Source organism: Zosterops lateralis, assembly GCF_965231275.1.
Source record: "Zosterops lateralis genome assembly, chromosome: 3".
In the NCBI taxonomy this organism is placed as follows: domain Eukaryota; kingdom Metazoa; phylum Chordata; class Aves; order Passeriformes; family Zosteropidae; genus Zosterops; species Zosterops lateralis.
This window is the reverse complement of record NC_139764.1, coordinates 46,126,395-46,147,881: the sequence shown is the minus strand read 5'-3', so window position 1 is coordinate 46,147,881 and position 21,487 is coordinate 46,126,395. Positions and strand designations below refer to the sequence as shown.

General features: G+C 35.1%; 1 protein-coding gene across 5 annotated transcripts in view; it reads left to right on the top strand.

The window, feature by feature from the left end:
* Positions 1-21,487, top strand: part of RGS7 (regulator of G protein signaling 7) — a 235,474-nt gene that overhangs the window by 141,076 nt on the left and 72,911 nt on the right. For all 5 annotated transcript variants that reach the window (XM_083857586.1, XM_083857588.1, XM_083857585.1 and 2 more), the window contains exon 4: positions 10,817-10,867. In XM_083857586.1, the coding sequence (XP_083713712.1) occupies positions 10,817-10,867 (51 nt within the window). The remainder of the gene's footprint in view (positions 1-10,816; positions 10,868-21,487) is intronic.

Genomic DNA, 21,487 nt, shown 5'->3' with positions numbered 1-21,487 from the left:
CTCTCCAGCTTTTCCACATAAACTTTCAAATGCTTCCCAAGAGGTCGTGGATTAGTGTTATTAAATGGTTGCTCTGAATGTAATGAATGTGAGGGTAGGGATGGGAGAAGACAGAAGCTTTTTGCAGAGATTGTTTCTTCATCCAGGCTCCAAGAGCCTGATACTGATGGAAAGCAAAGTACTTTGCTTCAAAAATGTATTTGGTTAATGTGGTACCGCATTACTTGCCAAAGCAGAAAGGTGATTCTGAATTCCTATAAAAATGTCATAGAGAAAAAGCCAATACTAGCTACAGGGCTACAATTTATATCTTAAAAATGCTGATGTGAATGTCCCTTGGGAAACACAGCAGCAAGGAAATGTACTTGGTAAACTGAAACGTAGAGGGATTTATTTTCTCCAAGTTTTGCTTGGTTTGCTAAGTTCATTGATGCTAAGTGATGGATGGGAGTATAGTATATAAAATGACTGGCGTGTATATTCACGTCTATGAGTATATGTCATTGGGCATATACCATACTTCAGTTTTCAATTTGAGATAGAAATATATTGCTTATTATGGATGATATGATTAAGTTTATTTTCCACCGAAGAGCTGTTGATTGCATATTAAAATAGTAGTTCATGTCTATCTCAATTTTTTGGTAAATCTCCATTGATGGATAAATCATGTTAGAGAATTTCAATTGTTAGAACTTATATTTCAATGGATATTTGGGAATTTTCCTCAAGAGCTAATAAATTCTACCTTTATTGTGTCAGGGCTCTTGAGGTGCATATGTAAAGAGATACCATGAGAAGAACAATGAGATTTTTATATCTTTGAGAACAGACCCAGTAATATCTGCTTCAGATAGTTGTGTAGCACAATTATTGACATTTAGAATAAATTAATTCATAATCTGTGAATAGTGATGAAAGACTGCAAATGAAAAATGCACTGAATTTGGTGGAAGTATTGAGTTGGAGCAAAGTAATTTTTATTTCTAACACAGTTCATTCCATACTATATAATGTAAGTGATTTTTGTTATGCCAAGTAACTGAGCATACTGAAGTCTTGAAACAGTTCCATATTTTGTTAAAGTTGAATGGAATTAAGTTTTCAGTCAGAATAATGCTCAAAAATATAGGTATTTAAAATTTCAACAACTTAATTTCCTTTCCCTTTTGAAAATGTAGCCCTGCAGCAGATCTTTAAAGTGTAAACTCTGAGACATAGCAGCATTAAAATAATCATGGATCTGGAGGAAATACCATAAAAACATCCAGCACAGATTAATCAAGAACAGATATTCATTTGAACTTTCTGTAGTCTATTGAATATTAAAACATTTCATATTTCAAATAGAAAAAAAGAAGCCTTGAGCAAAGTTTTGATCAGAGTCAGTGACATTTCTGGTGTAACACTTGAATATTTGGATTAAGGTTGAAGGTTTCTATTCAGCTTCAGCAAACTTTCTTGTATTTTATACTTTGTATTTACAACTACCAGTTGAAAAATAGCTGATCTGTGCTTCAGGCTAAGGAACAATGGGAATAAAGAGCTAAAACCCCCAAATGACTAATTTGGCAAAACAAAGTATTTTTGTTCTGCCATTTCTTGGTATTTTATTATGAAATTCATGTTTTCAGACTTTCTGTTATAGCCTTTTTCCCTACACTGGATTGTATTTCTGAAAGATAAGTATTTTGTGCAACTGATGTATTGTAGGGTTTTTCTTGTTGAGAAGAAGTTTCCTGTTGGAGTGGTTTCTGTATGTGTGAGAATGACTGGGTAATGATCAAATTCTTGGGAAAACTTGTGGCTCAGGAGCTTCTGCAAAGCATCACTTTGTGCTGTTGTACTAAGCATCACTAAATCTCTCTAAAAGGTATATTTTTTGTCAAAATAACTAAATTAAATAGATTGGGTTAGTCAGGAAATCTATCCTGATCAAAGGGGTTTTTTTTGGACATCAGTTTTGAGAGTCTAAAGTGAAGAGAACAGTAAAAGCATGAGTCACTGAAAGAGTGCCTTGAAATAGCAACAGTGGAAAAACCCATTTTTAAACCAAGTTTATAAATTAACTATTATTGTGTAGGAACACTTTGCAAGGAAGGACATTAACACTGTTGCTGGTTAAATTTCAAAACTGCAAGTCATTGTGTCCCCACTGACTTTCTTCCTGGAGTCAAAATCCCAAATCAAGTCTAATATAATTTATATATTTATTCCCATTAGCCCTGAATTAGGACTTGAGGATTTTCCCTTGTGAAAATCCTCCATGAATGTTAAAATTGTCTAGCAAAAATTGCATTGCTCTTCACTTCTTTCCATTGCCATCTGTGTGTGGGTGTCTTTTGGGGGCCAGTATGACAAGAATTAGAAGAAGCATTTCTCTAGGAAAATATTGTATTTCTTAGAGATATTAATGTGGAAATATGAAAATATTACATCATTGCTTGAAGCATGGTCAAGAGTTTCACAAAGCTTTTTTGTTGAACATAGAAGATTTTTAGTTTTACATTCAAACTGCTGATGTAAAAAATAAGAAAGCAAATGAGTTTATTATGGCAGAGAAACTCAGGCAGCTTCTACTATGCTGTGAAGATTATCAAAATACAATGTGCAAACACTTGATATGTGTATGAGAGAAAGAACCTACCCTTATCAATCTATATGTTTTCTATATACAAAGTTATTGGCAAGACACAGTAAAACATCCACTAGATACAAAAAAGAAGGCTAGATGAACTATTTATGGCAAGTAGCGAATTTTTCTCTTAGGAATACATTGCCAGTTTTCCAGAAATAATCTTGGATGAATTTTTCAGAGTGAGAGTTCAAGATAGTTAGACAAAACTGAAGTTACTCTTGCCCTTTTATATGTTATTTCAGGGATGGGAGGTCAAACTTGTCATAGGAGTCATATACCCATTTCCTTCTCAGCTTTTCTTGAGGGTGGCTGCTCTTACATTCATACACTGCAATGTTCTCCACCAGGATACACTTGCCAGAGCTGTTCTACTTTCCATTAACCAGACTGCACAGCAGTAGGGAGGGGACTCCAGATGCTCAACTTCCCACGTGGGTTTCCTACAGAGTTGTAAATAATTTATTTTCTCTTCTCGTCTCCCAAGCTATTGAACATAAAAGAGTTACAGCTCCAGTAAAATGAATTACAAGGGGCCACAACCAGAATACCCCAACCAGAATGCCTTAAAACTGAGGTGAAACACAAGTTCAAAGGCCTGAAACTGCTTGCCTCTGAGCAGAAATTTGGACTAAGCCCCTCATGATTTAGAGAATGTAATTAGCAGACAGTAGAGACTGTTCTCTTCCATGTGAAGTTCCTCACTATTTTTAAAAAGAAATTACGTCATCATTGAGAAAGATAGAAAAAAATGTTCTTTAAGCTGGTGACTAGGCACTCACCTACAAGGTGGAGCGTTGGTATTGCAGAACAGCCTCATTGCCTGTTGATTTACACAGTACACACTGGTGGCTGGGAAGTGCAGGGACACCATAATGCTTGGTGTTTGGAGGCTTCCTGCTCTCCACTTGGATCCAGAACTATTTTGTAGGATGTGATTTAGCTTGGGCTCCCAAAGGTAATGGTAGATGGAGAACATGATGAGTAGCTGAATTCTTGGCTGTTTCTCTCTCAATAGTACCCAAATGTGTCTGCAGGTGTTTGTAAATTAAAGAGAGGAATTAATTGAGAGAAAAAAAGAAGGGGCATCATGATGAGAAAAGCTGGAAATCACTTAGGTTATCTTCTTTTAGCATTATTTAAGATTTCTGATGAACAGGAAATGAAGTATATCACTGATAAGTCTCCTCGACTCCTTGTTTATCTCAGTCTTTAGTTTTGCTTGAAGAAAGCATACAGTAGTAAAAAACAAGGTGTGGTGTTTTTTATCTGGTTTTGGTGGATTGGTTTTTGTTTAGTTTTTCTTCTCTTTTTTTAAATTTTTTTTTTTTTTTTTTTTTTTTTTTTTTTTTTTTTTTTTTTTTTGGAGGTGAGGATTTCTCATAAATAAAATTTCTTCAGGGCATTTTTCCGGTGTTCATATTTTATGGGCTTTTCCTCCCATAAATATTTTTTACATAGAGGAAGTTTTTAAGGTTTTACATGTCATGTGCACACTGATGCTCTATTAGCGTTCATCAGGATCACAAGGTTTTACATAATTTTGAAGAAAAACATAACAATTCCTTTGCGGTGGACAGGCTGTACAGGGCTTTCATGCAACTTAATTTTTCTGAACAGCATCACTCTTGTCTTGCAAATGTTTAGCATGGAGCAATGTTCTTCAACAAGACACTAAACTCTAGTGCTTGGGATGAGAGCCTTGGGATTACAGGGGTTTCTTCAGTGGTTACTAATATATTGCCAATTATGCACAGCTAGACTCATTTGTAAAATGGTCATTTGTGGCTGTGGAAGAGATTTAAGTAGGGGATGTCTTTTGGGAAACCAGAAATAAATATTGCTGGAATGAAGCAACAATCCCTTTTGCTGGAGGACACAGGGACCTGTGTGGATTGCCACTTTTAGAATAAAGAGTGGCACAGATACACAGCTGTATTTAATTATCCTTTTAGTGTTTATAAACCGGATTTCTGCTCTGAAGCTTGGTTATGAGACAGAGTGTGACTCCAGGGTTTACATTACTGAAATTTGTTGCTCAGCACCGTTGATTTATTTCATATTGGCATGGAAGTGGGAGAGATTTTTGCATTCTTTATCAGCTCTTTCGCAGTGTGAATGTAGCTTAATTTTCCTGTCTAAAGCAGAAAGCCATAACAGTATCAAGCAACATGTTGTTCTTTGCAAGGTCAGGCTAGCCAGAATTATGGGTCCTTTCGGCCCTTCTAGCCTTGAGTATTTCTGAGGATTGCTTACAACTGAGAAAGAATCCAACTCAAAAGCAGTAGGATGATTAATTTGAGGGTTTTATTTCTGCAAATTCCTGATTCTACCTTCACTTTGGAAAAAACTGTATTTCAGATTGTTGTTTTAAAACTAGAAAACTGCAATTACTTTTGTGCTTGAGTAGTTTCATTAAAATATGCCATATTGTCTCTGCAGTTAGTATTATTCAGATGGCATTTTTAAATCTGCACCTGGGTACATCTTTGTTAACATAACTCAAACAAATATATGGTCCACCCTCAATTATAATTAATCAAAAGAGTAAGTTTCTGCATGTGTTTTCATCAGTTATTCTTAAAAAACAAGTGACAGAAATGAGTGTCAAAGCTGAGCTGTAAATAATTTCCTTAATCAAATTGCACTCTGATCAATGATGTTTTTTTCTTTTTAAAAAGTCAACCCCATTTAAATAGTAAAGGTCAGAAGGTTAATTATGTAAGTGCAATCAGCAGTGTATTCACATTATCAGTGTCAGCTCTTTTGCCACTCATGATAAAAAATTCTACTCAGTTAACTCTATAAATCTATTTTACATTAATCCAAAAAAATACAGAAGAGAAAGAAAAAAAAAAACCTAGTAAATAAAAATAGAGGGTGGAAAGAATTTCTGGGGTATATGATCGTTCAGGCACTTCTGCAACTCCAGTGTCAGAGAGGAGCCCACCCATTCTTCTTTCACCTTTCTGTGGACACTGCAATCAAGTGATGCAAAGCCTCTCTTTACTCAGCTGTAATAGACATAGAGAAAAATTAATCTGAATAATCCAGTATAGGTACTGGATAATAATGTATTTTTCCATTTTAAGCCAAATATAATATAGCTGTTGTTTTTCTTCACTCTGCCCTTCTGCCTGTAACTATATAGTACTTGATTTCTTTCAGATATGTGCATGAAGAATTTGTACACAGACTGTTCTTCTCAGATAAAGAAAAGAAATTGTGAAATATCCATGCTGATATAACTGTGGCAGTATATACTGTGGTTCGTGATTGTGAAAACTTCAGGAAGAGTGCAGATAATTTATGTCCTATTCACCAGAGAAAAGTCTTTCTTGCAGAGTCCTCTTCTTCATTAGACAGCAGTTTTTGTTCAAAACCAGCTAGTGCTGAAAGCCCGAGAGACTACTGACTTTTATTATCTCCCTACTCATCTAATCCACTTTCTGTGTTTCCAATGTCTGAATTAGTGGTGAGAAATGAAATTGTACATTATATTATTTTTAGTCACGATCAAGGATTTTGAAGTTTGTATCAGTGACTAAACTTAATTTCCTGATGTATCACCACAAAGTGATGGTGTTGAAGTGGAAGTTAAAATGACCCAATACCCTCCTCTCTCAATAGAAAAAATAAAGAGAAATAAAGCAAATACAGTACTGTTTCCTTACTAATTTAGTAATAGTCTTGTCTTCAATTTAGACAGTGATATTTTCTAGTCGTGTTTATTAAGTTATCTGTATGGTGAGCTGCCCTGCAAAAAAAATCTCCATGTTCTCATGGCTGGGTGGTGGTGCAGCACTGAAGCTGAGCCAGCCAACCATGAGGCTCCCTTGAGGGAACACCTGAATGTTCTGCTCCTGCCTTTCAGCACCAAACAGGCCCAACTGCCTGGGCAAACATAATCATGATGGTTATGCTGCTTTTGAGCGTTCAGATTGCAGAAGCCTTGATTGTCAACAGCAAAACTCTTGGTATCAGCAATACAGGGGAGCTTCCTGCTTCACTTTCCCTCTTCATTATCTGCAAATACTCTGAGGTCTGAAAGTAAAAATAGGAATAGGCTTTAGTTACTAAACTAAGATATAAACAGAAAAAGACTATTTTCTTTGCAAGGTTGAACCTCTCTCTTTATGAAGTAAGACATCATTGAATCAAGTTATTCAGTAGTCAGTAGTTTCTTGGTTTGTGATTCTGATTAATAAAATATACTTTCTTACAGCTGTCCCTTCTTCCACTAGGTATGTTTTTGATTTGTAATAAAGAGCATTTTGAACTTTGCTTTTCTTTTGCAGTACTATTACCATATCTTTTTTTCCTCAGATCAAGGTTTACGTGGCTCATTGCATCTATGCATAGCATTGATTTATAATTCCTGTGAAATTTTCTATAGGTCAGAACCAGCACTTTTTGAAAATGTATTCTGTACAGACTTGTTTAAAATAGGTGATTTTCTCTGAAAGGTAACCTTAGCATTGCCCTGGCCTTTATGACTTTGACTTGGAAATTAGTATTTCAGGGTTCAGAGAGCATGCTTTCCTCAAAAATATTTTCTTAAGATGCTGTGACAGCTCCAGCAACTGCTATTTTTGGACAATTTCATTTAAAATTAATCACTTGTGGAAATTTTTCAGCAAGTACATTTCACGAAGAACATGGCTGAGTCTTTTTCATTTGTATATGAAAATAGACGTTTGTGCCTATTTCTTTAAAGATGATTAAAGTTTGTCTTTTTTCTGGACTTGAGTGAGATCTTAGGAATTTTGTTGCCTTTATTGAGATAGGTGCTGGCATTTAAGGAATCTCACTCTTGGGTTTCAGGCTCTACGTCTAAAAAGCCTACCTTTTCCAAATGTTTTCTGCTTTTGCTATCTTTAAGATATTATTGAAAATTAGTGCTTTTCCTTTTCCAGTTTTATTTGCTTTAGAAATTGGCATAACCACTGAAGGTTTTTGTGGGATTTCAAAATTCAATCGGCAATTTGACTGAAGTCTCTGCACCTTGCAGATCTAACAGCAACTTGCCTTTTTTTGCTGCTTGCTGGAAGTGAGGCAGGGAGACACTGGAGAACTTCATAATCTGCTTTGACAATGTTATAGCTGGGTCTTTGATATCACACATAAAACAATATACAAAAACTGAGTATCTGACACAGCTAACATTTTCTAATTTGGATTCTGAAATTTTCCTTTTCAGGTGAGTCCAGTACCAAGGTGTAGTGACTTCCATGGAATTTATATAGTCTGACTAGCTTGTCTTTTTGCTAGATTTCTGGTGATAAGACAGAATTAGTTTTGAAGGTTAAAGATTTTTCATCCTATAAGTATTAGTTCTTGTTTACAAAGAATGAAGTTTATAGTCTTGGATCATAATTCCTGTAGATGTGAAGTGTCGTGCATGAAAACTCATGAATTTGTTGGCCAATTTTTTTCAAAGTTACATTCATAGGAAGTATTATTTTCCTGTTTTCAGCTGTTTTGCTGCCTTGTTTTTTTATTTTTTTTTTTATTTTATTTTTTTTTTTCTCTTTCCTGAGATAAGAAATTAGAGTAATGGTTTTCTTTTAGAAACACATTTGCATAAGTAATAAACCTTAGAAAAGGGCACAGGAATAATTAAGGGAAACAATATTGTTGATTAGACCTTAAAACTAGTAGCTAAAAAAATCACCCAGCAAGCTCTACAAGTTAATATCTTTTTTATTTTAGGACTAGAGTTGGCCCCAAGATCTCCCAAAGAAATACGAACTGATGCATTTCTCACTCACCATATGACAAATTACTTGCAAGTTTGTTTTACTTGAGTAGCCTTCACACTAGAAGGAGAATGTTGATGTTGATATTTATTTATCTGTCATGAAAGTCATAGTTCTGAAATGTGTGTTTGAATGCAATGGCTGGCTTAAACTCCTGTCCAGGCTTTCATGTGCCAGGGCAATGGCTTCAGGGTAAAGTGTGATTAGAGCATCAATGAACTTTCATAATCAGATGCTGCCATTTTCAAGAAAGTCAATTTCCCAGTATTATTTATAATAAGCCAAAAGACATTGGAACATATGGAGTTGAAATTTCTGATGTGCAGACCATGTATACTTAAATGTGAGGCCAGGAGTTGAGAACTCAGGGATACAGCATGTCACTGTAAGAAAGTTTTTGAAAGAGGCAAAAAGGAAAAAGGTGTTTGAAGGCAAGTTGGAAAGACTGGAAAACCTCTTCTTGTATGGTACCTGAGAGATTTGAAAGACAAGGTTAAAAATCAGTATTCAAAATGTAATTTTATTTTTCTAATTTTTGCCTTTGATCTTTGAAGATTTTAAAAAATATTTGGGGCTGACTAACTTCTCTAGTCACCTGACAGAAAAATATAGCTATGCTTGGAATGGGGTCATTGAGGTTTATGAAGTTTCGTCTTATATGAAACTAATTTTTTCCTTCAATGTCAACCTTGTGTATTTCATATGTATTTAAAGAAGTGTTAAAATTGTATTTAAAAAAATAAATTATGAAACATTTTGTATACTCCAACAGCATGCAAAGGTAAATTGCCTCATTTAAGGGATAAAGCCATGTAAATGCTATGAGAAACTCTTCCACTGCAGTTTAAAATATCTCAAAATTTAGACATTTAACTTAGCAATGAAAAACTTTTACTCTGGGCATGGTTGTTAAGTCTCTACTAGATTTTCACTGCTATGTAATCAACTTTGTAATGCATGCATACCTGGAAAAATATGATATAATCAATGAGACTTTTTAAAGTATATGATAAAGCTATTCACTGAGTGTAATAAAATAAAAGCTAGAAGGAGAAGTAAATTTTCTTTCTTTTCTGAAATGCCTTTTAAAAATATTGTTTTCATTGCCTTAAGAAAAGCAAAGGAAATTGTGCAGTATGTAAAGTACAGGAAGAAATCTGAATCTAAGGATTAACAGGGCAAATACACTCCACATTCTAATGTTATATATTATACTACATTCAAGAGATTTTATTGTTTTAGTTTACATTTGTGTAAGATGTATAGATTTTTAATATTGTTAATATTGTTTTAATATTGTTAATTGTAAATAACAATTTAATATTGTTATAGATGTTTAATATTGTTTTAATATTGTTTTAAATTTAAGGTTTATAAAAGAGTTTTGTCATTATACTTGGTGGGGAATGGATGAGCAACTTACATACTGGTTCTATAAGGAAATATACGATGTCTCTCTCTCTTACATTGCGTGTCTGAACTGGGTATATCATGAAACATGAAGAACATGCATATAACATACCTCAGTGTTTCAACCATTTTCCCTCTAAGCCAGTTTTGTTTATTTCAAGTTGCTCACATTATGAATGTGGTTTGGGAATTTTGTCTGCAGCAATGCTTCATAATTTATTTCGCAAATCATGTTCACAGTGGGTGAAATTCAACTGTAGCTTTCTATTTGAAAAACAAGGCTGACTTCAGCTTGTGACATAGAGTGCAACATGTGATAGAAGTGCCATTGACAGAAGTGCATGCCCAAGAGGAACAGATGGGTTAGGAATTAGGAGGTGAGGTTGGAAGGATGCTCAGTGTAAAAGGCAGGAAAAAATCTGCTATCAAAGGTGTTAGGAGGTAGGCAATAGCATGGGACCTTAAAATAAGGCAGGAAATTAAATAGAAAGAAAAGGATATGCAATAAATGAAGGGATAGAGAGCAAGGGAGACTGGAGTGGTAAGGAAAGCACTTTAGCACCATGAGAAAAATGAATTTTGTCAAGAGCTTAGCCAGGAGGTGGAATTTGATACACTTGTAGTCCACATGTAGATAACTGAATATGCCTTTACTGGTAAAATAATTTTTAAGCAGAGGGGGAAGAGGGAAACTTAAATTAGTAAAGTGTTTTTCTATGTACATTTTGCAGTAGTGTAATTTTTAAAATGCAGACTACTACAACACACTTAATGCACTTCTATTACTTTTTATAAGTCTTAGCCTAAAGAAGGTAGTTCTGTGTTTCACTGCTAAAAAAAGCCAAAAAACACCCTAAACTAAAATAGAATGGCCAGTGGTTTTTTTTTCTGGACATGCTGATCAAAAAATGTAGATCTCTTTCATGGAAGAACAATATTAATTGCCTCAGGGATCTGAAGAATAGTGAGAGAAAACTTACTAATCTATAAATGCCTTTTCTTTTGCTCCTAGGCTCAGATATTGTTCAGTGGTTAACGAAGAACTTATCAATAGAAGACCCAGGTAATTTCCATTTTCTCATCTTCAAATTCTAGTTTGTTTTTTAAAAGTATTGGATCTGATTGTGTTTTCTGCTGCAGTGGGAGTGATGAGGCACCATCTGATGAGTACAATTTCAATACTAAAATGACATAAAATCTTAGAAAACTTTACTAACTCTCCAAGGACTTTGATTATCCATTTTATTGTAGCAGGTACCAGGAAACAATATGAGAATGATAATGATAGTTCATTGATAGAAAATGTCCTTGAGTCCATGAGAAATTTACTTGGTGTAATGCTAAATAGTTTGTTAAATACATACTGTTTTCTTACAGAATTTTTCAATATATAAGAAATAAATAGAACTATTGAAATACATTCTTGTACTGTTACCAAAAGCTAATCTTAAATTTGGACACTTCTACAGCATCTTAAATGAAAAATGAAGTGCAAATAAAATCAGTGAAATGAGGAAATGAAGGAGGAATAGTTCATTGCTTGATCAGCTGGGTTGGGACATGGAAATAAGGGTTTGGTTCCAAACTGTGCCATTGATTTCTTGTGTTCCCAGCAGGAAACACAGCTTTGTTATTATATTTAGCTATTATTTATTTCCTGGATTATCAGGAACCTAATTACCTGATCAGAAATTTTCTGTAAAGGAATGATTTCTAGTAGAAAATTCTGAATTGTAAAACCAAAATATTCTATGGAAGTTCTCATTTTCTTTTGATTAGAGGAAAGATCATCCTTCTTTAAAAACTGATCGAAAATACTTTTTTCCTTTTTTCCTTGCTTTCTTCCAGGTGTGGTGGTTTCTGGTTGTTTTTTTTTTAACATTTTGGGGATCATTTTTGTCTTTATTTTAAAAATATGTTTTTCTGTCAAATTAGAAATCAAAGTATGATCATTGCGAAAAGCAAAGTCACTGTATCTAAAATTGCTACTTGAGCAATGAGGAACTATCAATACATAATTTGATATTTGGAAGTATCTGTTCACAACATATTGACATGTTACGTGAAAGAGATCACTACATTTTTAGCTAACTTTGAACGGTGTCATATGCTTTCTTCCTGGAGATAATGTGAGGGCTTCAAGAGACCCAAGTGTGATATTGCATGTCCTAGTTGTCGGCTAAAAAACATTGGCCTGTTTGTATTTACCAGTGCTTGAAAAATTTTTAGGCTGTTTATTTGATGTGGAAGCTTAACCTTTGTTTGTCAAACCAGAACTGCAATACTGGAATAGGCTGCCATTCAGATTACCTGGCAGTTGAAAAATTTGTAATATAAAAAGCTTCTACTAAACGGAAAGCATGTCTCCTTGGTTGCTTATGTTTGTATCCAATTAAAATTAAACAAACACACAAACTACTAACATATGTAACCAAAACACCACAGTAATTTAACTGAAGCTGGGTTTTATCCTCTCAGATTGCATGGATGGAAAAAAACCTATCCATAATGACAAAAATGTCTTATGTATTTTGGTCCTAGTCCAAAGTCAGCTATTCTGGAGCTGGTTAAATTCAGATCTTCAGCAAACAAAGAGCCCTAAATGCTTCCTTTGGGTAATGCTCAGAATTGCCAGATGACAGTGAACTTGACAGATGGTGAGCAAGAGCTTTTCACATGACAGAACTTCTGAAAATGTTCTGTTATTTCAAAATCCAAAAGTGTCTTGCTTTTCATTTCGGTTCTGGACAAGTCGATCTAGAACCTCGTGTGGAAAACCCCCAGATTTCTTCAATCTGTTGTCACTATAATTTGGATTTCCAGTGTCTTCTGATTGCTTTTAACCCATGTGTCAGGGTTTAATCTGGTTGTCTTTTAAAACTGCCCCGTAGGGTCCTGTTACAAATCACTTGTGAAGCTATGCAGTTTTGTGATGCAGAAGTAAATAATGCCTTAGTTTGCACTGAAAATTGTCATCTCTGTCTAAATCTGATACCAGCCACAGACCTGGAAGAACAGCATAAAGTAGATCTTGGAGTGCACATTTTAAGTGTATATTCTACTCTGTCCGGAAAAATGTAAAGACTATTTGCACACCTCATCTACAGTGCTGTGCAACTACTCATGCAAACAAGGCAGGTAAATTTAAGTGATTTAAGGGATAAGTAGAGAGATTCACACAAGGGATCTCAGGTTTGAAGGGACCTCAGAAGATCATGTGGTCCAAACTCTCATGGAGAGGCAAGCCTGGGCGAGATAACCAATTGCTCTGTCCTGTCTCATCCTGAACACTGCCACTGGTGGGATCACATCCAGTGATTGTTTGTTCTCACCATAAAAAAATTGAGTAGATGGAAACTCTCTCTCAGTGTGGCTCCCTGTGAAGAGAATTTCTGTCCTCTAAGCACTGGAAAAATGTGTTGAGATCCCACTCCAAGCCTTTTGTTCTCCAGGGTGAAAACATCTAACTCTTTCAGTCAACTTGTTCTTTAATAGAACGCAGAACTAGTAAGAAGAAAGTGATTCTACCACGCTTTATATATAAAAAAGGAATATTTTGAAATGCAGTTTTTTTCCTTTGTTTTGCGTAGGGCATAAAACTCCAACACCATTTAAGTGGGAATGAAGTAGGCAGCTTTAGGGGTAGTGGGAGAACATAAGGCAGAAGATGGCCTGACAGCAACATTTGCTTCACTGTGTTAATAAGTGTAAAGCTTTCACCTGAAAACAGTAATTTACAGTAAAAAATAGTAACAAGTTGGAACTTGTAAACTGCCAGTCAATGAAACCATGCAAATTTTTAATAAATGGAAAATAATATTCAGGGGAATATTTGAAAGATTTTGGCTTGCTTCAGTAAAACTTCATCAAGAAAATAAACTGGAATTTGGTGGGTTCTGCTAATTTGTACCAGATTTCAAGTTATTTCAGTGGAGCAGAGCTTGTGCCCAGAATATCTGTGTACAAAGCAATGTACAGTTGCTGTTACATTGTTTGCTATTCAATATGTACTCAAAAAAATTTGTGTTTCAGCCTACAACTCATCTGTAAAATTTTAAGGAACAGAAATTGTCCAAGTTATTTTTAATGGTGAAGTTTTATTCAGGCATAAATATAAGCATGATCTCAACCTGAAAAGAAGCAATTAACTGAGTTTACAGAATTGTAAGGGCTTGTGGTTTGGCACTTAGACATGTGTTGTTGAATTGACCATTACAGGGTAAGTGCTGACTCTTCACTGATGTTGCCAATTATTCTTAATGTGGAAAATCTATTCTGTTTTTCTACTTTGTGTTTTCATTTTTTGAAGTGATCATTAGTGACGTGAAATGCACCAGACTGGCCACATCAGATACTAAAGTTCTTTAATCCTTAGTGGGAAAAATAGAACAAAAAAGGGTAAATGAGCTGATTTAAAGGTATCAGGTCAAATTGCCAAGATTTTAATCCTGTACTTGGTTCTTGCACTGATTTCTTCGATGCCCTTTCAGCAAACACTTGATTTCTCAATTCCCTAACATTCAATATCCTAATCATAAATCATGCTGTTGTCTCCTAAAGAAGAAAGGACAGTATGAGTTTTCCAGTCTTTTCACAAGGAAATGGTGTTAGTCACAAACACTCATTTCATCTTCAAGTCATCCCAGGAATAATTTTCATCTAGATGTCTCAGAAAATGCCTTTAAGTGTAGATAATACATTTAGACATAATCCTTGTGTTCCTTTAAAGTACCTTTATTCCTGAGTGTTGCTTATTTAATTTTCTCATAGCTGCAAACCTGCTGAATTTGGCTGGAGGCACTTCTTTATTGAATAGTTGCTCCAGCAGAGCCACTGCAGCCACTCTAGAATGCTCAACCTCTGCATTCACATTGCTTTGCTCCAGCTCATTTAGATATTGAAGTAGTTCGCTACTGCTCTTGGAAATCAGGAACTACACTGAAATATATATATGACTAAATCTAAGTTTTATAATTATGAAAAAAGACTACCTTGATATTTACACCCTCCTGTGATTGTTCAGCTTCAGTTCTCACCATTTATAGTCTTTTCATGTAACTGGTGTAACTAATTTGTAACTAGATGCCCATCAGCATCTTTGTGAGCTGTGGTCACTGATCCAGTGCAATAAAAAGGGAGGGCTCAGTAGCACAACATCTGTTTATGTTTCTTCCAGTTTTCCCTCTTTAGTAAAGTCTCTCTCCAGCAGCTGATGTACTAGTAATGACCTTGAGAATACACAGTACTTGCTTGAAGGAGTTAGAAGGAAAGTGTTAGGGCTTTAATTTGAGTTTATGAAAGTTTACTTGAAAAATTGTTCAGTTCTCAGTTTTGCCCTTTCCCCAATTATATGCAGAAAGGTAGCAGCAAAGAGCAGGAGCCAGACAAGATGTTCTAAACAATTGCCATTTGGGAAACAGCACTAGAGAGCTTCAAGCAAAGGGGAGGTACTTCCAGAGATTGCTAACAGAGAAAGAGTCTCTTATGAGAAGGAATAAAAAAGGGAATGGAAAGGTCATCCTTATCTTTGCATTAATCAAAACCTGTGGAAGTGGAACAAGAGTAGAATATTCCCCTTTTATTATCTTGACTTAAAAAACGCCAAAAAATCAAAACCCCAATAAAAGTAATTTATACTGCCTGCACACATACCATACCCCTCATACTGGGAACCCAGGGACACCTGGAAACCAGACACTCTCATTTTTCGTATGCCTGATAGAAATTCAAGCACATTTTGTTCTATGGCAAACCTCATGAACCTTTGTCAATTCTAGTGTAACTAACTTACCAGCTTCCTTCTACTGGGTGAATTTGATCTGATCTTGTCAGATCCTGTAACATTTCAATGGAATAATGACTTTAATCTCAGATGAGCAAAAAGAAGGTAAAACAAAATTCTGTTTGAGAATGAAAAATGTCAGAATTTACAGACACTGTATTACTGCCAATAATATTAACATTGTGATACTCATGCAAAAAATGTATGGGTCAGGTTTCCTACAATTACAAGTAGCATGGGGGTACTACCTGTGTGTGGCAATCAGTGGGCCACTCTTGGGGCTCCAGGAGTGCAATGGTAAAGGTTCACGTGAAGAGGGGGTTTTATTTGCCCAAAGCCTTCAGAGGGATTTTTTAAATGGTGAACAGAAGTATATTGTCTGCAATTCAGTTGTGACAGGATATATCAGATTTAATGGATTTCATGTTGTTTTCCACTGAAGCGTCTTCCAGATTTGTATAACCTATTATCCTGTGTAGACTGCGTGTGTTAGGAGTGTTACCCAAGAGCACATAGAACTGCAGAGCTACCTGGAGTAAGCTGTTTTTCTACAAATGTGCCTGTACTGTTTGTACAAGTCTCATTTCCAGGTAGCCACTCTTGAAAGTGATTAATATGTTCCTAGTTTGGCCATTTTATTTTGTTGCTTGTAGTTAGGTGGTAGGCTACATCAGTACTCATTTTCAATTCTCTTTGATGGAACAGTCATTTCTTCTGACCTTTTTGGTAGTATGGCATCTGGTTAAAAAAGAACAGTTTATGGGAAGATACAAAGTTTGTGACTAGTATTGATGCGAAATATGGTATCAGTATTATGATGCAGAGTATGTTACCATGGTATTGGTGACATAGTGCTTCTTTCACACAGCCAGATAGGTAAAACTATTACAGCTGTTTCATCATGCTAAACATGTCCAAATTAATTTCCTATTCTATTATTGTCTAAAGGAAGCATTATTTTGCAAGATTTCATAAAAAATAGTTAATTTTTTTTCACCCTAGCTATTAAGAAATTTTATAAACATTTGAACTACCTGGGAAGTATAAATGAGTTGTGTCTGTTTAACTTATAAGTAAATGTCTGTCTTGGAGTAATGGGTAATGGTAAGGATGACAAGTATGGAATTTTCTGCTGTCTAGCATAATTTTCTGTACCATGAAATTATTGTAAAAATAAAATTATAGTATTAGGTATTGGTATGACAAAATACACGTATTCTGTAAGGTTGTTTCTGTGAGCAACCTGTCTGATATTGCCAATAGAATACTGATTCAAAATGGAACTCTTTTGGTTCTAATTAGGCTTTAGGCAATCTGACCTACTGAGTGGTGTCCCTGACCATGTCTACAGGGTTGAAACTAGATGAAATTTAAGGTCTCTTCCAACCCAAACTGTATTATAATTCTATGATTCAACTATAACTTGTGTGACATACACATTTTCTGTGTAAAACAGATCTCTATTGATGCTTCCTTATCTCTTTTTAAAAGCAAGGCAGCAATTGATTTTTTTTTTTAATTTTAGTTTTTTTAATAGTAGTCCTGATTCCATGGTGCTGACTTCAAAGATTTATTTTAACAGGAAATAATTATTGCCTTTAATATTAAAGTTTCCAGATTATACTCAGAATTGTTTTCAGTGTAAGTATAATGCCTTCACATGATATTCACTCCTTCGTCCTTTGTTTTAATCATTAAAGATGAAATTCCAACCTCTGTGCAAAGTTGGGGGTTTTATTTTTAACTCTAATGAAACAAGATTCAACTTTAAAATAGGATTAGGTGTAACATGGTCTTTAAGCTACATCTCAACCTAAAATCCAAAAGCTACTTTATAAAACCTGTCTGATATTCAATTAGTTTTTAAAAAATTGAAACAAACCAACAGTCAGCATATTCTTTACAATTCAGTAGGCAGCATGGGCTTTATTCCACTGAGGTCTTTGAGAGCCTTATTGAGAGAAAATGATGAAAAAAAGAACTGACTAGAATGCAAAATACTGATTTAAAAAATAAGTCTGAACAAGCCTACTTGTTAGAAAAAAAAAAGTTAGTTTTAAAACTACTACCTGATCAAGCTGATAGAAGCTGAAATATCAGTAAGTTTTAATTTTAAGTAATTTAATTGGAAAAAGCTTCAGATGCTCTGTTGCACCATTTGAAGGAATGATTTTCATCCTGTCACACAACAAATTAGGACATAATCTAAATTACACAATTGAAACATTTACCTATGAAGTTAGGGCAAAGTATGTTCTTTTAGGGACAACTCTAATAACTTTTAGAAATGTAGCTAATTATTTGATTGCATAAGTTGAATTATAATGACCTTCTTAAGAAATTATTCTATCTCATTTCTACTAAAGCTACTAGGAATTTTTGTGGTTTTCTTACTATTTGACAGCCTCCTTCTGAACCTTTGTGATCATACCAAGTTTTGGAGATTTAAGAGGAAGAATATTTACTAATTCCCAATTCACACTGGCATAATTAATTAAAAGCAGCTAAATAACTGTCTAGAGACTTCATTAGATTTCTGCTTCCTTGTTTGCCAAAGAACTGTATTATGTAGTAATGGAAAATGCAAGTAGGTGGAAGTGAGATTTTGAATCTGGCCAATTTAATTGAATAAAAGCAGTTGAAATCCTATTTCATCTTGCTGACAGCTGCTGCAGCTATTTATAGTCAAGTAAACAAAACTGTTTTGATATTTACATGTCATGTTTTGATATTTACATTGGTGACTGGAAGGTTAGTGTGAGACTTTCTCTTGATTTTGTTAATAATTGACCTTAGGGGTGTTATAAGTTTTTCCATAGCACATGTATAGAAATACAGCTCTACACACAGGGGCACAGTGATGGTCTTAAATCAGTCACATTTACTATGCGAGGATATTGCTTGCCATTTCATCTTGGATAGACTAATATGCCCTAGGCACTCTCACTTTTTTTCAATATTCCCTTCCTTCTTTTTGTCTCCTCTCCTCTCCTCTCCTCTCCTCTCCTCTCCTCTCCTCTCCTCTCCTCTCCTCTCCTCTCCTCTCCTCTCCTCTCCTCTCCTCTCCTCTCCTCTCCTCTCCTCTCCTCTCCTCTCCTCTCCTCTCCTCTCCTCTCCTCTCCTCTCCTCTCCTCTCCTCTCCTCATTCAGTCATCTACTCAAATGCCAAAAATTATCAGGATTTTAATTGTGTGGCAGAGTGGACGACAAGACCCATGTCAACTCTGGTTTTGTAGCTGCAAGACCGCATTTGGCTTCAGAACACTTGGAACCACAAAGCATAAAATATCTAGTGTCAATAGAATCTAATTTTTATAGGTGATAAAAAATTACTGCTCTCACTAAAGCTGAGGCTCAAATTAACGTAAAAAAAATAAATTCAAGTAATAAAAAGACTCTATTCACCTCAGTTACACATATAGAAATTATTACAAGAAATTTACACTACCTTTTGAAAATTTGTTTCCTAATTACTATCTACTTTCTGATAATAATTCAGTTAAACTGGAAAACAACATTTTAATAGCCTTTAAGCTTATTAGAAATGTTAAATATCTTCCTCTTAAAATTTTGGAATTATTTATATTATCAAATATAACCACTAGCATGACATAAAAAGCGCAAAAATATAAGAAGCAGCTACTATGGCATGGTAACTGTGAACAGAATGATGGACTCATTATGGTTTGAAAAGGCCTCTAAGATCATTCTGTCCAACCATTAACCCAGCACTGCCAACATTAAACCATGTCCCTAAGTTCCACATCTACTAATCTTTTAAATACCTCCAAGGATGGTCACTCAGTACTTCCCTGGGCAACCTGTTCCAATGCTTGACAAGCCTTTTTGTGAAAAAGATTTTCCAGTCAGAATCACCACTTGTGCAATTTGAGGTCATTTGCTTGTCCTATTGGTTGTTACTTGGAAGAAGAGACTGTCTCCCACCTGGCTGCAGCCTCCTTTCAGGCAATTGTAGAGAGTGACAAGGTCACCCTGAGACTCCTTTTGTCCAGGCTCAACAGCCCCAGCTCCCTCAGCCATTCCTCACAGGACTTGTGTTCCAGACCCTTCACCAGCTCTATTGCTTTTCTCTGCACATGCTCCAGCACCTCAAAGTCTTTCTTGCAGTGAGGGCTCAGAATTTAATATGTGTGTGTGCTATGCTTATGCTCCTGCTGTCTTCTGGGTTGTTTTCTATTTCTTTCCTAATAATTCATTATTTTCTGTTTGAGATTTGAGGGGACATTTTCACAGAATCACATATAGCACCTCTAGTTTTTATTGAGCAGCAGCAGTAACCTAGCTGCCACTTACTGGGCATGTACAATTGGGGAGGAAAAGTTCATATCTAAAATGCCTAGCATTTATCAAAATTCTGTTTCAGCTGCCATTTTATTGTTCAATGAATGAGTATGTTCAATGAATGTCATTTTACATGATCTCCTCACAACTCACTTTTTGCTGACCTCAGTAGTTATACTTTCAGCAAATTTTATATCTGACATAATTTCCTCATTCACACCTTTCTGTAGATAATTTGAGGTTATCCTGAACAGTCCAGGACCTACTGAACACAGTTACTGTGGTCACCCCCCTTCAGTGTAATAATACACTATTTAGTGTAATAACTGACCTGCCATGCCTAACCTTTATTCCCTCCTTTCTACCTATTGCTTTTCTCATGATCTGTTTAATACGTTTAGAAACATTTGAGGGAATCATGCCAAGAGCTCCCTAGGAATCCAAGATAATATGTTAACCAGATTTTCATAACATTATATGTTCTCTATTTCCACATAAGAACACTTGCAGAGTTGTGAAATATATCCAGCAACAAAAGTCATCCTGAATCTTCCTTTTTTGTTGCATTTATTTTCATTCCTTCCATGCTTTATTATAGTTCTTATTGTGTTGTCTGTATGGGTGTCTGTTTTGTACATCTTTTTTTCCCCCATATTTCCATTGGAAGTCTTTCTAAAACCTAAGGACATATATTTCAACTTTTTTTCTTTAGTACTGAGGGTGATTAAATGATAAGTGGCACACTATGGCTAACAGTTCAGCCATTTCATATTTTACTTGCCATAAAACACAGATTAACCATTATTTTGAACCAGATACTTCTGTTCATTTTATCAATTTATTTTAAAGACTGATAGTTTTCGCTGCTGCTGTTGTCATCAGTCCTATCTCTTCCTTTAGATTCTGTCTGTATCTTTAGATACATCTAGATTCTGTCACTGGAAAAGAAATAGGTCATTCATTGAGGCCTCTTCTCTTTTTGTGGGAAAAAAAAAAGGCACTCATGAAAGAGTTTTCACTGAACTATTTTTGCTAGTTATTATCTGTCAGTATTTCTGTATTTTTAATAGCAGAGTTTGTCTGGATGAAATGATAGTTCTCTAATCTCTGTGTAAATCCATTGCAAAGAGGACAAGTGAGCACTGGGAGTGGGAGTTATGATAATAGGAACACAGGATGGTATAAAATGGACTTTGACAACATTGGAAATTTTGCTCCTTCATTTTGATGAAGGATTATATAATATTTTATTTGCCAACCAAACTACTATAAATAATGTACAAAGAAAACTCTCCAAAAGTGATCCTGTTTGTAATAACTGCCATGGGGATTCTTGTGTATATGCATCCCAGATAACTGTATCTGATCATATGGGGAGTGGTATGTTATACTTTAGAAAAGCCACCTCCACATTCTTTATTGTTGTTACCCTTCCTGAGCTTTGATGGCATTTTTTCTTGATGTGTGTCTCAATGACACCAATTTAATTATAAAGCTGTTAACTCCTGGTGGGCTTTAATATCACAGCACTCTTCCCACAGAACAAGGTACATTATTTTCAATATTTTATCCTCCCAGTTTGCTGGCGGTATGAAAATT